General features: G+C 35.7%; 1 protein-coding gene across 1 annotated transcript in view; it reads right to left on the bottom strand.

The window, feature by feature from the left end:
- Positions 1-17,262, bottom strand: part of NPEPPS (aminopeptidase puromycin sensitive) — a 77,031-nt gene that overhangs the window by 13,562 nt on the left and 46,207 nt on the right. The window contains exons 11-16 of the mRNA XM_036753716.1: positions 16,623-16,727; positions 15,736-15,796; positions 12,587-12,696; positions 4,727-4,790; positions 2,243-2,382; positions 85-219 (exon numbers count right to left, since the gene is read on the bottom strand). Of these exons, the coding sequence (XP_036609611.1) occupies positions 85-219; positions 2,243-2,382; positions 4,727-4,790; positions 12,587-12,696; positions 15,736-15,796; positions 16,623-16,727 (615 nt within the window). The remainder of the gene's footprint in view (positions 1-84; positions 220-2,242; positions 2,383-4,726; positions 4,791-12,586; positions 12,697-15,735; positions 15,797-16,622; positions 16,728-17,262) is intronic.

Genomic DNA, 17,262 nt, shown 5'->3' with positions numbered 1-17,262 from the left:
TTGAACTGTAAGTCAAATATTCTAATAGGAGCAAAATCCCTCAACGAACAAAGCCTATCATATCATGAAAGAAGGAGGACTCACCAAAGAAAAAAGGTCATTCTGTAGCCCAAGTCGGTCCACAGGGGGTAGAGAAAGGTCTCGTATGCCTGGCAATAAACTCTCCAACATAGCAGAACTGTATTGAGTTCGATAAAATCCAACTGTTCCTAGGTTTAACTGGAAATAAAAAGAAAATACCCAACACATACATGCATGCATGCATGCTTATGTAAGCACGTATACAGAGTAAGATATAAAGTTCCATTTGTTGCCAAGCCAACTTTTAGCCCTAGAAAATTCACATTTATATGGAAAGGTAATAGCATGGAAGAGGGTGGGGGCTAGCTTTGGAGCCCAGAAGACCTGGTTGCTAATCCTGCCCCTGACATACTGGCTGTTTGACCATGAACCAGTCATTTAAATTTCTTAAGCCTCATTTTCCTTGTATATAAAACAAAAGGGTTAGACTCAATGACCCCCAAGGTCATTTCTAGCTCTCTATGATCCTATGGACAGAATTTCAAATCTCAATCTTTCTAAACAAGTGTTAAATGTCTGAGTTAGTTTAACTAGGATTACATGCTGTTGATTTCAAATATTTCACTGAGGTTATTGTCTCTTTAAGATGATAAGCCACGCTTGTAAAACTGTAACTGCCTCAAACGATTTACTGCACCCAGAGGTAAGAGAATATTTTACTTTCAAAAAGTTAGAGAACATTTAGGAATAATCTCCAGTAACACTTCTCTGCTCTAAGGTCCTCTTTTCTCCTGTATTGTGGAGGCTTACTGGGATTAAAGGAGAATAGTAGTTCCTAACTTGACGTCCACAGATAATTTTCAGAAAGGTCTGTGAACTTGGATAGGGAAAAAATACATCTTTATTTTTAAATGTAATTAGTTTTCTTTGTTACTGATGCATTTTACTTACAAAATAATTTTCAACAAGGTCAATAACAAAGAGCCTCATGATACAAAAGGGTTAAGAACTCCTATTTAAAAGATAATTTGCTAGATAATTCCTAATTTCACCTTTGTTTAAGTTTCCTTTTGATCAAAATTATTTGACATAATCCCAATGGAGGCCTCCTGAAGTATAAGATGGACACCTTACAAAACATTAGAGCTTAAAAGCACTCTAACATCCTCCTTCTCCCTCTGTCCTTATTAGATGAAGTAGCTCAAGCTATGCCTTGACTAAGGTCACAATACTAACAAAGGGCAAAACTATCTTTAAGACAGGAATGAGATGGTCATGGCCTCAACCAAGACAAACAATGACAGTTTACTTTGTTATTTGTTCCAATTACAGAATACCAATTGTCCTACTACCACTGCCATATGCTAGCACCAAAAGGAAGGAAGGAATAAGTGGGAAAGAACAAAATGGGGATCTCTATTTGTAACTGATATATTCAAATTCAAAGCTGAGGATAGATAAACTACTACTTTTAACCTTAGAAACTACCTAGTAACTATTCCACTCTCAATGAGGGCAAATCCATCCCTCAATGAGAAGAACAATCCACATGGTAACCCCAAAACACGTCCTACAGGAATACAGACTTCTCATTTCTTTCTACATCATTTTATACAACACAACACAGTTCTTTTCTCTTTGTTATGAAATTCGCTTCAATACCCCATGGCAGTAAGGAGTCACAAGAGCAAAATCCTGACATAAATCTCCAATTTTGATCTACCCATTAGATAGTAAAAGCAGTTCATAAATAAGTTAACATCCTGGGAACAAAAAAAGTATTTGCAAAAACTAAATGAGGCATTTTTCCATTCATAGATATAGATTTGGCGGAAACACTTAAGAGCAAAACTCTACAGCCTAAAAAACAACAAAAAAAACAGTACTCTCTCTTTCCAGGATGGACTTTAGTTAAGCTGTGGTTGCTATGGGGATATACAAAAAGCTGTTCACAGTTCAATTCAAAAGCTGTTTCTGGATTTGCTGATGGGACCACTAGATTTGTTGTGCCCAGACTTGCAAAACAATATAGGTAGTACTATTTGAGATCTTTTTTAAAAGAAAATTCTTGGAAAATAAGACCCTAGTCTAAATCAAACGAATAGACACAAAATCAGTTTACACGACTCGAAGAATAAGAGAAAGAAAGGAAACAGGTCTATCTGGAGCCAGAAAGTAGATACCTGTTAAATGGAATATAAATGCTACAAATAGAACTAACCTTTACCCACTGGTCTGGTTTAACGTTTTTCAAAACCACACTCATTTCTGGTTTCTCCATCAAAATTTTCAGTTTGGCTTCATTAGGTTCATCACTGGTAGAAATTGTTATAGGAACCATCCACAGGGGACAATCCTCTCCTAAGCAAGATAATGGCAAAAAAATACGCTTTAAGGAAACAAGGAATCTATTTTCATAACCAAAGGCCTAATTCTACATTCAGATGAGTAAATGGCTCAGTTAAAGGGGTGTATCTATTCCTTAGGTTTCCAGAACAAAGACAAAAAGAACAATCTAGTGACATCCTACTTCTCTGAAAGACTGATTTACCTCATAAAGCTGGGAAATAGCTTACTCATTTGTATATTCGTATTCTACAGTTATTTTAACTCAGTTCTTCTTCCTCCCCTGCCACTCAACTCTTTGTAAGTATAAAAATGACAAATGTTTAGGGATTTAAATGTTATCCCAGATGGCTGCACTAAATCTCCAAATGGGGCAAAGGGTAGATCCAGAAACTACAGAACAGGTGACAAAATCACAAAAACTGAGTTGGAAGGGCCCCCAAAACTGATTATCTAGTGTTCCCTGATATGGATCAACAGCAAAATTCTCGAATGGATAAATTAATGAAATCATACACATATACATAGGAAAGGAAATCAGGAGCAAGGAATAGGTTCGCCCAAGAAAAAATCATGCCAAATTAGCTTTATTTCCTTTTTTTAAAGGACAATAAAAAGGTAGATCAAAGGAATGAACTCGTAACAGTAAACACAATAAATCTAGATTTCAGAAAGCCATTTGGTAAAATCTCTCATGTTATCTTTGTGGACAAAATGAAAAAAATATGGGCTGAATAAAACAAAATTAGGTGCACTTACAGAGTTCACTAAATGACCAAATTCAAAGTATGTTGATGTATACCTGAGATAAGCTCTTTAGTGGTATGACACTAAGCTCTGGCCTTAGTTCCGTTCTGGTCAACATTTTATCAATAACATGGATAAAGCATAGGCTGCATGCTATCAAATTTGTGAACAAAGATAGGAAGAATAGATAATACACTGGATGGTAAAATTAAGATTAAAAATAGATCTGGACAGGCTAGGACAATGGGCCAAAACTAGTAAGATGAAACTTAATAGGACTCAATAAAAAATCTTGCACATGGGTTAAAAAAAAATTTTGGTTGCTTACGTATTATAGGATGGAAAGTCTACCTGGCCAAATAGTGAGTTTTCTGTCAATGGATGTATTCAAGCAAAAAGAATAACTACTTGTTACACACAGCATTTTTATATATGGTATAAAGTTGGGCTGAATCACCTCTAAGATATCTCACAACTTCAAACATTGAGAAAATAAATTGAGGGAGTTAAGCCTCCCAGATGGCATTTGAGAACAAAAATTTGCATAACATACAGATAGAGATGAGATTTTGTTCTCGTAAACTTAACCACAAACAATTCAATTCATTTTGTAACTATGCATTTGGAATTTTTATCTTGGATAATTAAGTCTGAAAAATGAGTTCAACCCTACAAAGAGACATTAATCTTCAAATGAGACATTGGGTATGATGTGTATATTAAGTGTTATATGCTTTAAAGAAAGTAAGCTACCACAGGAAATAATTTCCTCTGAGTTATATTTTTAAATCACTTCCTCTGGATGCTAAAGAGAAATTTAAATAACAAAAAAACACGACTATATGTATACATACACATACATATAGGGAAGTGGGAAAAAAATGGCACACAGCTCAGGAAAGAAAATAAACAGCCCATTACATATATTACATAGAATGTCTCTCAAATAGGTAAAAACATTTCTCCATAGATGTCCCCACTCTTCTTCAGTCCTTCCAATCTTTGATCCCACAATTCCATGGAAAGCATAAAAGCAGGGAAGCCATGGGGACAATCCACACAATGCTCCACCTTTTTAAAAAAATTTCTAAATCCAGAAATTTCTTTTAACCCTCTAGCTCTACCAGAGTCCCAGGGAGATGAAATCAGCATATACACAAAAATAATTTTCATTCCCTCTTCTATTTTTTTTTGAGGGGGGAAGGCAGGGCAATTGGGGTTAAGTGACTTGCCCAAGGTCACACAACTAATGTGTCAAGTGTCTGAGACCATATTTGAACTCAGGTCCTCCTGACTCTAGGGCCAGTGCTCTACTCACTGCTCCACCTAGCTGCCCCTCATTCCCTCTTCTAAATAAGTCTTCCCTTACTAAAGACCTATAGGAATTAAAGACTGTAACAGTCCATGTGGAGTGTAGTCTGTAAGTTTCATTTCTTAAGCCAAGCTAAATTAAATTCATTTGTATTTAATCTATTATATGTTAATTTTGATGTCATTCTTTTAAAAAGGAAATAAATTGATGTACAAAAGTATTTCTTGTTAGTTGACAAACTGCTGGTGCCATACACGTTAAGTTATACTGATCAGCATCGACTTTTCATCATCAGCTTACCACTATATGGTCCACTGGCAGAGAATTTCCTTTGGGACAACTTCAGCACTCTGTCATCTTCTACCTAAAATGCAAAACAAAGGCTATAGTAGTATTAACAGATTTTTTTTTGCAATATTTCTGTGAAAAAGCACATTGTAATGCTAGCTCAACACACAGTCCCTAAAAAAAGTACAATGTGCACTCAATATTTAATGGCAATGACCATGCTATGTAAACACAGAATATCCACAAACATATAAACTATGTATGCAAAGTATTCTCTCTAAATGCTGGGGATACAAAGGAAAAAATGATGCAGTAACATCACAGGACCAGAGATAAGTATGATAAAAGTATAGGTGTGATCATAATAATGGAGAGAAATCAGACAAAGCACCCTAGGAAAATTTCAGGAGGGAGAAAGTATTTTGGTCTCAAGAAATCAAGTCAGGCTTTACGGAGGAAGTGGCAAATGAATTGACTTTGGAAAGAAAAGGATTCTAAAAAGCAGAGATGGGGAAAGGCTTGCATAAATGTAGACAAGCAAGAAATGAACTATTGATTAGATCGTGGAAAGGGAAGTAATGAGAAACAGGTCTGGATAGACAGATTAGATCCAAATTGTAGAGGGCCTCAAAGAGTTTGGATTTTACCCTAGAGACAAAAGGGAGGCACTGAAGGTTTTTGTGTAGGGGAATGAGCCATTAGGAAGACTATTTTGGCAGCTACATGAAGGATGGAAGAGAGTCAAGTCAAGAAGACTAAATAGAAAACTGTTATAGTTGTCAAGGCAAGAGTCCAGGATATCTTAAACTAGATAGCCATCTGAGCAGAGGAGGGGAAAAATTTCCTATAAAAGGATTTGACAACTTATTGGATATGGGCTAAGGAAATGTCAAAGATGACACCAATGTGTCAAACTTGGGCTATTTGGAGGATGATGGTGTAATTTACAGACATAAAGAAATCAGAAGAGGAAAGTTTTAGAGGAAAGATGAGCTTTATTTTGGATATGTTGAATTTGATGTGTAAGACCAGCTGAAAAAGTCTAGACAGTTGAACATATGTAACTGGAGTTTAGGGGAAAGACAAAGACACAAAGACACACAGACACACACAGACACACCATCAAATCACATCATCTGCATAGAGCTCACTGAATTGATGGGAATAGATGAAACCACCAAGGGAAACCACACACAGAGAAGAATGCCTATGACAGAGCCTTTAAGGATAAACATATTTAAGAAGCAGGAGAAAGATGAACCAGAGAAGGAGACTGAGAAGGTATAAGTCAGGAAGAAAAACAGTAAAGAGAAGTGTCATAGATGCCAAGACAGAATACCCAAGGAAAGTGGAAGCTAATGACTACATGAGACATCGAGAACCAAAGTCAAAAGAATGAAAAAATAAAAAGAAAATGTGAATTATGTCATTGGAAAAACAAATGACCTAGAAAATAGACCGAGAGAAAACTTAAGAATTATTGGACTACCTAAAAGCCACGATTAAGAAATTACCAAGGAAAACTACCCCAATGTCTTAAATACAGTCAGTAAAACAGAACTGAAAGAATCTACTGATCACCTCCTGAAAGAGATCTCAAAATGAAAACTCCCAGGAATATTGTAGTCAAATTCCAGAGCTCTCAAGTTAAAAAAAAATGCTGCTAGCATCCAGAAAGAAACAATTCAAATATCATAGAACCAAACTCAGAATCACACAAGATTTAGCAGCTTTCACTGCTAAATTTAGCACTTAAAAGGAGTGAAAGGGCAAGGATATGATGTTCTGAAAAGCACAGGAGCTACAATTACAACTAAGAATATACCTACCCAGCAAAACTGAGTATAATCCTTCAGGAGAAAAAAATAGACATTTCATGAAATTAGGGACTTTCAAGCATTCCTGAGGAAAAGAAGAGCTGAACAGAAAATCTGACACTCAAACACAAAACGCAAGAGAAGCTTTAACAGGTAAACAATAAAGAGTAATCATTAGGAGCTCAACAAAGTTACACTGTTCATATTCCTACATGGGAATATGACACATGTAACTCCTAAAAACTTTATCATTACAAGGGCATGAGTCGATTATGTTTAGATGATAGAAAAAAAATTAAGGGGTAAGAAAGAGGGATGCACTGGGAGAAGGGGGAAAAGAGTAGAATGGGTAAAATCTTCTCACACAAAAAAGGGCTTTTATAGTGGATAGGGAAATAGAAGGAGGGGGTGGGAGGTGATGTTTGACCCTTACTCTCATCAGAAATAGTTCAAAGAGGGAAAAATATATATATATATGTGTGTGTGTGTGTGTATGTATATGTATATATGTATACATACACACACACACTCAGCTGGATATAGAAATCTGTATTACCCAATAGGGAAATAGGAAGTGGAAGGGATAAGATGTGGGGGGGGGGGCAGGGGAAAGGGGAGAGGGGAGAAATGATAAAAGGTAGGGCTGACTGAGGGAGACAGTGGTAAGAAGCAAAATAGACTTTTGAGGAGGGACAGGATAAAAAGAGAGAAAGAATGACAAAAAGAAAACAGGATGGAGGGAAATATACAATGAGCAATCATAACTGTGATTGTGAATGGGATGAGCTCGCCCATAAACAGAAGCAGACAGCAGAATGGATTAGAGACCAAGATCCAACATTATGTTGTTTACAGGAGACCCACTTGAAACAGAAAGGCACACACAGTTAAAGGACTGAAGCAGAATTATGCTTTAGATGAAAGTAAAAAATGCAAGGATAGCAATCATGATCACAGATAAAACAAAAAGACGATTAAAAGATATAATCAAACAAACTACATTTTGCTAAAAGATGTACAAGACAATGAAGTAATAATATCAAAAATTTTTACAGCAAGTTTCTCTGATAAAGGCCTAATTCTTCAAATATATACGGACCTGAGGCAAATTTATAAATGTAAGAGCCATTTCTCAATTGAAAAATGGTCAAACGTATGAGCAGGCAGTTTTCAGAAGAAATCAGAGCTATCAATAATCACATAAAAATGCTCTAAATCATTACTGATTTTAAAAAAAGCAAATAAAAACAAGTCTAAGGTACCTCCTCATACCTATCAGAAATGACAAATGCTAGAGGGGATGAGGGAAAATAGGTACACTAACAAACTGCTGGTGGAGTTGTGAACTGGTCCAACCATTCTGGAGAATAATTTGGAACTATGTCCAAAGGGCTATAAAACTGCATACCCTTTGACCCAGTAGTACGACCACTAGGTCTACACCCCAAATACATTTTTTTAAAAAAGGAAAAGGACCTAAACATACAAAAATATTTATAGTTCCTCTTTTTGTGGTGGCAAAGATTTGGAAATTGAGGGGATGCTCACCAACTGGGGAATGGTTGAACAAGTTGTGGCATAGGATTGTGCTAAGAAATGATGGGGGTCATTTCAGAAAAAACTGATCAACACAATGATCCAAGACAATTCCAAAGGACTCATGACGAAAAAATGCTTTCCACCTCTAGAGAGAACTGATGAACTATGAGTGCAAACTGAAACATAATTTTCTTGCTTCGTTTTTTTGCAATATGGATAATATGGAAACATTTGCATGATTTCATATGTATAACTGATACAATTTTGCTTGCCTTCTCTGTGGGTGGGGGAAGTGGGAGAGGGAGGGAGAGAATTTGGAACTCAATTTAAGAACGTTAAAAAAATTTTTTTGGAAAAGAAGTTATTGGTAACCTTTGACAAAGCAGTTTCAATAAGACTGTTGGGGATAGAAGGCAGATTACAAGCTAATAGCTATCATTTGTTTCTTAAACTGGAAAGTCCTAGAGTCGGGTTCTTGGCAGTATACACCCTTAAGAAAAAATGATAGTTCTCAAAGTGTCCCCCCAGACTGTGGAAACGTTCCTCAAACATTCAGAAGGATTACATACATTCAAAGGACTAGTCAACTATAAAAAAACAGCATATAGTTTTCTTCTTCATGGAGCAAAGTAGAAGAACAAGAAGTGTATATAGTGGATCAACATTTGGACTCAATGCACCAAAACTCAATTTTAGGATTCTATTGTGTGTGAAAGGATATTTTTCTTTATGTGATCTACCATATAGTAACATAACATAATGGTTAATACAGGTGAGAAAAAATTCTACAACTGAAAAGCCTGAAGCAGCAACAGCAGAATCTTATGAACAGCTTACAAGTTAATTATTTTCAAAAAGAACTTCAACAGTCTACTTGTAAGAAAGGGAAAAGCCCCCCAAAATATCTATATAGAAAGTTTTCTTCAATTAAGAGTGGGACTGTTCATCTAGAAAAAAGTGCATAAACTTAAAGTTAAGTTGGCTTGGAGTGTTTGCTGCAGTGACAATTTTATACATACAAAAATAAAGCCAGGTGACTGGGCTCCTAAAAGGATACAAAAAAAGCAGATATAAAATAAATTCAGGAAAAGACTTCTTTGAATACATGCTCTAGAAGTTGTCACAACAATGCTAGAACAGATTCAGAGGCTAGGAAATATTTAACAGTTGTTAAAGCTAAGGAAAAATATGAATGATGAAACAGTGGCCTTCTTCATGCTATCAAGAGGAAATTCCATCAGGCAATATACTTTCCTTAAGCACTTACTATGTGCCAGGCACTGTAAGCTTTCTATTACAGATAGTTCTTGCATTAGACAATAAATTCACATTATGCAAAGTTCAACTTTTTGTGAAGAATTTATACAAACAATTCTGAAAGAAATACTTTACTGTACAATACTGCATGCTCTCTCTGCTCCTGCTCCTTGGTTCAGTGTTCTAGGGCCTTCCATCCTCCCATCCTCCCCAAGTGAAGGCACAAATATGGACGTGGGGAGAGACTACCACCACAGTTGGTGGTACCGGATGGGGGCTTGGCTTGAGACCTCAAGCTCCAAGACAGGAGACCTTTGCTCTGCTCCACCACTCCACCAGTATATGTCTGTCTTCCATCCATCTGAGTTCAGGTACTGTCTGTGTCTGTCCCTGGCCCCACATGTTGCCCATCTGTTCCTGTCTGTGTCCAGTCTCCATGTCTGCCATCGTGCGTTCTTCCTCCTGGTCCTGGCCAGACCTCATGTGGCTGGCGTTGGCCCCTGTGTGTTCCTCCTGCTCTCACTTCTCTGCCCTGGCCTCTACTTGTCCTTGAACCATGTTCCAGCCCCATCGCCAGCACACAGTTGCTTTCCTGCTTTACTCCTTCCCCCTTTCCCACATCTGCAGGTAAATTTACATTATATAAAGGTCTTTCTATGTAGAAATCTGCAGAGTCCATTTATGTAAAGCAAGGTTTGTATTTATGACAATGTCAATAACCAGCGCTGAATTTGAAATTAAGGGACACATTCTTAGCACCATGATTTAGAGTAATCTCTAGAGTATCTCTCCAGATCTCATCATGGGTTTAAAGCTGGAAGGAGCCTAAGAGATCATCCAGTTCAATTTCTGAATCTACAGAATGAAGAAGGTGGCCTAGATAACTTCTGAGGTTACTTTGAGCTCTACATGTATGATCCAATGACAATGTAATGCACATATTGACCACAATAAAACTTACTCAGAATCAGTCAAATGATCACTGTGTGTAGACATTTGGGGCATAAAGTCAAGTAGAAATCCTAAATTTGCCACTTGCTGATCACCTTGTGCAGGTTATTTTACCTTTCTTCTGCCTCAGTTTCCTCATCTATAAAAACAGTGCTTCTATTACTATCTATCTACTATAATGATATGAGGGGTATGGTAAGAATGGTAAACTGTAAAGGACAACATAAATATAAGCTACTACTAGTATTATGGATGGAAGAATGAGACCACAATCAAGGTCTTTTATACTGATATATCTTTCCCTTTCTAAAAAGTAAAAAATATTAGCAACAGAGGCAGACAGGCTTTGCCTATGCCAGGGGGCTGTAAAATTTTCTATTCTGGGGCTATAGTGTTTTCTTAGCCAATCAATACATATGGTTGGACAAATTCCAAAAACTTCATTCACCACATAAATTAGATGACTTAAGTGAAGTATGCTTTAAATTTCCTTCATCTCTGGCCACATAAAATGGTCAAACTTACTTTGAAGAGGAGTTTTGGGGTTCCTGTATTTACAAATAACAAGATTAAAGCAAGCTATTTTTTCATCTTTCAAAAGAACATCAATTTGGCATTCTAAGGAAAAAAGAAAACCTCGGGAACATAAATTAAAATTTTCTAATGTAGGAAACAGAACAACGATATTAGGTGAAAATAACAATGGCTTGTGACTCAGGCAATCTCTCACTTTGCCAAGAATTAGCTGTAGGCCACTGAGCAAGTCAGTATCTTTGGGTCTCAGTTTCTTCCTCTCTAAAATGACAGAACTGGACAAGATAATCTCTAAGAGGTCCCTTCCCATTCTAAAATTCAATGACTGTGATGACACACATTTGTGTTACATATCCAATAACTTCTCTATTTCACTTTTAAATGTAAGTGTTCTGCTTCACTATTTGTTTACATTAGATAAAACTAAGGTCTAACGTTCACTTTACAAATAATTTTAAAATAGTAACCTCCCATAGTTAACTTAGCCTCTCTAGGCTGTAAAATGAGGACTAGATAAGTGACCTGTAAGGTCTCTTTCCAGTTCTCACCTATGATCCTATGGTTTCTGGTTCATATTTTCATTCAAACACATCCTTAAATGTGAATGGAATACCTTTCTTAGGGGCTATTATTCTCACCAACATCTTAACAAAATGAAAACTACTCTACACTTTATAGAGTCCAATGCTCTAAAAGATCTGCTGCAACAGAATAGTGTAACAAGGGAAAACCCCCCAGCAAAGTGCATGCTGTTAGTCAATAAAATTTAACAGACATACTATTCCATCAAGTCTAATACTTCTTATTCTCTAATCACTTATATTATCACATTCTTCCAGCCAATCTATTAAATAGATCAAAATGCATCGCCAGAATGGTAATATGCAAGCCGCAGGATTATACTTATTAATGTAATTGTGAAGGTAAAATTTTCAAGGTAAAAGTGCTCCAAAATTTTGCATACTTCGGAATTAAATGCACTTTGGAATTTTGCTATCCACATAACTGGGAGCAGTTATAAACCACTATCCCTTGTAAAATAGATTTAACATCTCAGTCAATAGATGTATAACATACCAAGGCTTATTTGATTAAGGATCTATCTCTGCTCCTCCTAAAAAATGAATAGCAATTACAGCAAAAAAAAAAAAAAGTTTGAATGCACCATACAGTTCCTTAGCCTCCCACAAATTAAAGTGCATCAACAGTTCGTTTTTTAAAAATAATGTAATTTAATTTTTCAGTTCCAAATTTTCTTCCTCCAATCTCTCCTTCTCATTGAGAAAGAAAGAAAACAAAACTAAGTACAAATATGTATAGTCAAGCAAAGTAAATTCCCACATTACCCAAGTCCAAAAGAATATGCTTCAATCTGCACTCTGAATTTATCATCTATCTGGAGGCATGTTTATTATGAGTCCTTTGGAACTGTGTTTTAACAGTCATTAAGGATAGATGTACAATTCTCACAGTTCTGTTGGAGGTTAACTCAGACTTCAGTGTCACTCCTTGAATTCAGTAAACTGCCTCCAAAACACCACATAATACATTCTAACCATACTGTCACCCAACCAATATCAAATACCAATTCCAGTGAAATATTGATCTGGCAAGCATGTAAATCAAAGAGAAGAATCTAAAAATAGATACAGCTTAGTTATCATCTAGAAACTTCAGTTAAGGTATCAAGTAGCATATGTAAGAAGTCTGTTAACATTCCAATGGATTCTCTCTTACATAGAATAAGATATGATGCTGGATTTTGTCAATTTACCTGTTCTGCTTCCACATAAATGAGTGGAAACCCCATCTGTTTGGTCCATGTACTCATCACAGCTGCAATAGGCTTACCACTGGCATTTTCTAAACTTTCCCAAAGGTCCTCTGCAAAAGAACACAACAGTGAAAATTCAAGGTGTCTAGGATTTTTTATACCAAACAAATCAAAAACTAAATCTTTAGGCTATATCACGACAAATTGAGGTATCATTTGGTTCCTCCTAGATTGAATTCTATTGTAAAAACTAATCATTTGTTTTAAGTTAAGAGGTTAAGCTTTGATTAAAGAGATCAATAGCACTAAGTAAATGATAATATATTTGAACAGCCTTTTTTTATTTTTTAGAGGGGCTCAGTTAATACTTTCTTGTGCCAATAACTATAATAAAGATATTTTATTTCTACTAAAAATTACTTACCTTCACAAAACAAATGGTAAAGAGGGTACTAACTATTCCATGTTCAAATGGAAAGCATTAATTAATTGGCATTAATAACTAGCAATTTAGTTAAGTTGTACCTGTTTTGACTCTTACTCTCAGCCTAATAATTCATTTATTTACCTACCTTCATTAATTCAAAGAAAGAGATACGTATTAATGTATTAAGTACCTATTACATTTTGAACATTGTACTAAGCTTGGGAAATACAATGATTAATAGTATGCCCCCAGTCAAGTAAGGGAGATAATACGCTCCCAAATAATTATAATACAGGATAGAATGTAAAAGTACTCTAATAAGTGTCAAGTGCTTAGAAAGTTCAGAAAAAGAAGAAATTACCTTAAGAGGAAGGGGATAATTATGGAAAGCTTCTGGAGAAATTAACATTTAATTTGGGCCTCCAAAACCAAGCAGGAATTGAAAGGAATTGAGGGGGTTTAAGGAAAAGGGGAGAAGAGAAGCAGGACTCTTTTGTTTTTGTATCCTACCTGGCTCAAATACAACTGATAAGTCTTTATCCTGAAGAAATCCAAAAAAAGGTAAAAAAGGCCTATTAGTACAAAAATATTTATAGCAGCTCTTTTTGTGGTAGCTAAGAATTGGAAATCAAAGGGAAGCCCATCAATTTGGAAATGGCTAAACAAGCTGTGGTTACATTACAATCATATGATTATGATGGAATATTATTGTGCTATAAGAAATGACAAGCAGGATGATTTCAGAAAAACCTGGAAAGACTTACATGAACTGATACACAGTGAAATGAACAGAATCAGAAGAATGTTATACACAGTAACCAGCAATATGTTCAATGAAGAACTATGAATGACTTAGCTGTTTTTCCAAAGAACTAATGATGAAGCATACTATCCACCTCCAGAGAAAGAACTAATACTGATTAAATACAGATTGAAGCATGCTATTTTTCAATTTTTTTTTCTTTTGAGTCTTCTTGTACAAAATGACTAACATGGAAATGTTTTACATAATTGTACAAGTATAACCTATATCTGACTGCCATCTGCTGTGGGGGGAGGTGGGGAGATAGAATTTGGAACTCAAAACTTCAAATAAAAATGAAAAAAAAAATTGGGAAAAAATAAATAAATAATGCCTGGCTTACTGGAAAAAGAGCAAAAGGTGTGTTGAATGGTGGATGGCCTGGTTTGGTTTAACCACAGTACTCAGAGGCAAGTAATGAATGAGCCATAAAGCTGTAAAAACAGAGCAGAGGGACTCAGAATGTCAGGCTAAAGAAGTTAAGACTTCAGGGTTAGAGGTAGAATAGACAATCCAATCCCCTCATTTACAGGTTGGGAAATGTCAAGTTATTTACTCAAAGATACAAAGTTGGCTAGTGGCAGAATAAGGACTAGAATCTTTATGTAGGCAGGCTCATGTTCTTGACATTATAACCATAAGCAATACTGAAGGTTTTGGAAGGCGGTGTAGGTTTTGAAAAGAAGGTGGCAAATTAACTTTTAAACATATTAAACTTGAGATGCCAGCAGGACATAGAGACACAGATGTTCAGCAGATAGCTGGGTTATGGATCTGGAGCATGAAACAAAGAAGTCAAGGCTACAGATCCAGATTTAGGAGTCATCTGCATGGAAGGTATAGCTAAAGCCAAGGGAGTGAATAAGATGATCAAGGGAAAGACTACAGGAAAGGCCAACATTGTGAGGGGAAGGAGGCAAGTATGCCAGGGAATGATAAAGGGAACGTGGAGGTACTTGTTTCCCTAGAAGCACTGAGAGAAGAATGTGTCAAAAAGACAAGAGATGAGTGGGGTTAAGGAGGATGAGGCCTGATAAAGAGGTCACTGGTGACCTTTGAGAGAGTAGCTTTCGCAGATTGTAAGAGGTTTAAGAAAATAACAGAGAATGAGTGAAAGCTCCTTTCAAGAAGTTCATCCAGGAAGAAAGGCCAATCTTAAAGGAGGAAGGCTAGGGAAATGAAGTTATTAGGCGCATTTGACAAATCAAAGCACAGTTTTTAAAAATTAGCTTTGAGAATAAAATATTAAATTCCCTAGCAATTGATCACTTTGCTAGGCTTATTACAATGCCATTGTGATGTGTTAATAATATACTTTAATGAAAATAGTCAATGAAATATAAAATCTGTCAGGTTGTTACACTAGTTCTTAACACAGGTATAATCTGCGCAGTCAGTAGAAAATCAACTGGTGAACTTCAGCCAGGATAAACAAAGTGTTATTTGTGAGACATATATACATCCAGATCACAAAACTGAAAGAGATTTCCTATCCCAGCAATCTATTTAAGATACTCCACACTCAAGATTGCAATGAAAAGAATGAAGTGAGAGCCAGCAATTTTGCTCAGCTCTCCCAACACACCCCTTCCACAACAACTCAGAAAATGTGCCAAACTGAATTCTCATCAGGAAAGGCAAGAAAAAGTCAGTTTGAGTCATTTTTCTAGCCTAGGACAGCTTAGGAAGATAGAGAGGTCTACAGACATTGGGTATTAGCCAGGACAGCATGTCAGCAGTGATGAGCAGCCCAGAACTAGGGACAGTAAGGAGACCAAACACCTGGGTAGAGATGTCAGGGGACCCCTGTACAAGCCTTGAGAGAAGGAATGGGTCCCATTTAATGGCTCTCTTGTCCATTTACCCAGTACCAGGTCACAGTTCCTTTTCTTTTCATACCCCTGAGATATTAAAGATTACCTGTGGCTGCATTCTTCTGTTGAAACTTGGTTAAGTATATGTTCATTCCTTTCTTAAAATCCTGAAAATACACAATTTTTAAAAAGATAATAGTCACAATGTCAGATTTGCACCCATTTCCACATTGATATTCTCACTTCTCAGAATGAGACAAGTATTCCACTACAACTTTTTATCTCAATTTGTTTCTACATTTTGGTACTTGGAAGTAATTAGTTATTTTCAAAGTCAGAATTGCACATTTTAAATATCAATGGGTCTTCCTGACTTATAAATCCTTTTGTCTTCTACTTGAGAAAACATACATTTCTCTACCACCACTATTTGTAATCATTAAAAACAAAATCCTTTCCAGAAGAAAATAAAGAAAAAGAAATCATCAATAAACATTAAGAAAATATAAAAGAAAGCAATAGGAAATCCAAAAAAGAACACAGACAAGCAGGGCTGTGTTTGGATGACATTGTTAAATTTAACACTTAAATTTTTTAAAAAATAAGCTACTCTTAAGAGACTCAAAGTTTTTTATACAACTCTCTTTTTTATGTTCTTCTCCGAACATGGCTGATTGTATGTTCATACATTTAAACGACAATTTTAAAAGATCCTTTTCTATTTCCACTTAACATAAATAATCTACGCTTTTACATGATCAACTAAGAAATCATGACAGTCAAGGTAAACAAAACCTTAGGACAAACTAAAACCTGCTAAAATTTCTATAAATAAGAACTTATTTAGCTATTGGAAATTTAATCCAAATAAAGAATTCACTTCTAACATTAACATATTAACACATTTCTTCATAGACAAAGTAATGCCTCACTATAAACTTTACCATAAATGATAGAAGACCATTTTATATGGGTCTTTTTTTTTTTTTTTACCTTATCCCCAATGTAGTCATGCAACATTCTGATGACAGATGCTCCTTTGCTATAGGATATAGCATCAAATATCTCATCGACTTCGGAAGGATGGCCCACACTGACCTGGCAAAAATGCATTCAAGGTTAGTAAAGGAGAAAGACTAAAAAATTAAATTACTTTCCTAAAAACCTTTTTATTGCACAAGAGATTTCTGTCCACTCATTGTATGTTACTGACCTACCACAAATTTTAAGCAGCATACTAATTAAGAATGGTTAACCTTATCTCCTCTTGTTCATTATTCTCTCATAAAATAAAATCAACCTAACATGACTGTGTGGAATTGAAGTAATTTAAAAAAAAAAGCTGGGGGCAGATGGGAGTGTAATGAGGGAGCCGTAAACCAACAGATGTTTCCTTTAGTTTCTCATACTAAAAACAATAATCCATAGCTATATAACACCATGATCCACGATGTCAATGATTCTCATTTATGATGTTCAAGACTCGCATTCTTAGAAGTTAATTTTTTTTTCAGATAAGTTAACTGGGATGGTAGCTTAAATGACCGTCAAGAGTCATAAGACAATGGAAATAAGCTAGACTGAGTTAAGTTTTTTTTTTAAATTTTAAATTTTTTTAAAAATTCAATTTAAG

Source organism: Trichosurus vulpecula, chromosome 4, assembly GCF_011100635.1.
Source record: "Trichosurus vulpecula isolate mTriVul1 chromosome 4, mTriVul1.pri, whole genome shotgun sequence".
In the NCBI taxonomy this organism is placed as follows: domain Eukaryota; kingdom Metazoa; phylum Chordata; class Mammalia; order Diprotodontia; family Phalangeridae; genus Trichosurus; species Trichosurus vulpecula.
The sequence above is the reverse complement of the archived record's forward strand: the minus strand, read 5'-3'. Positions and strand labels throughout refer to the sequence as shown.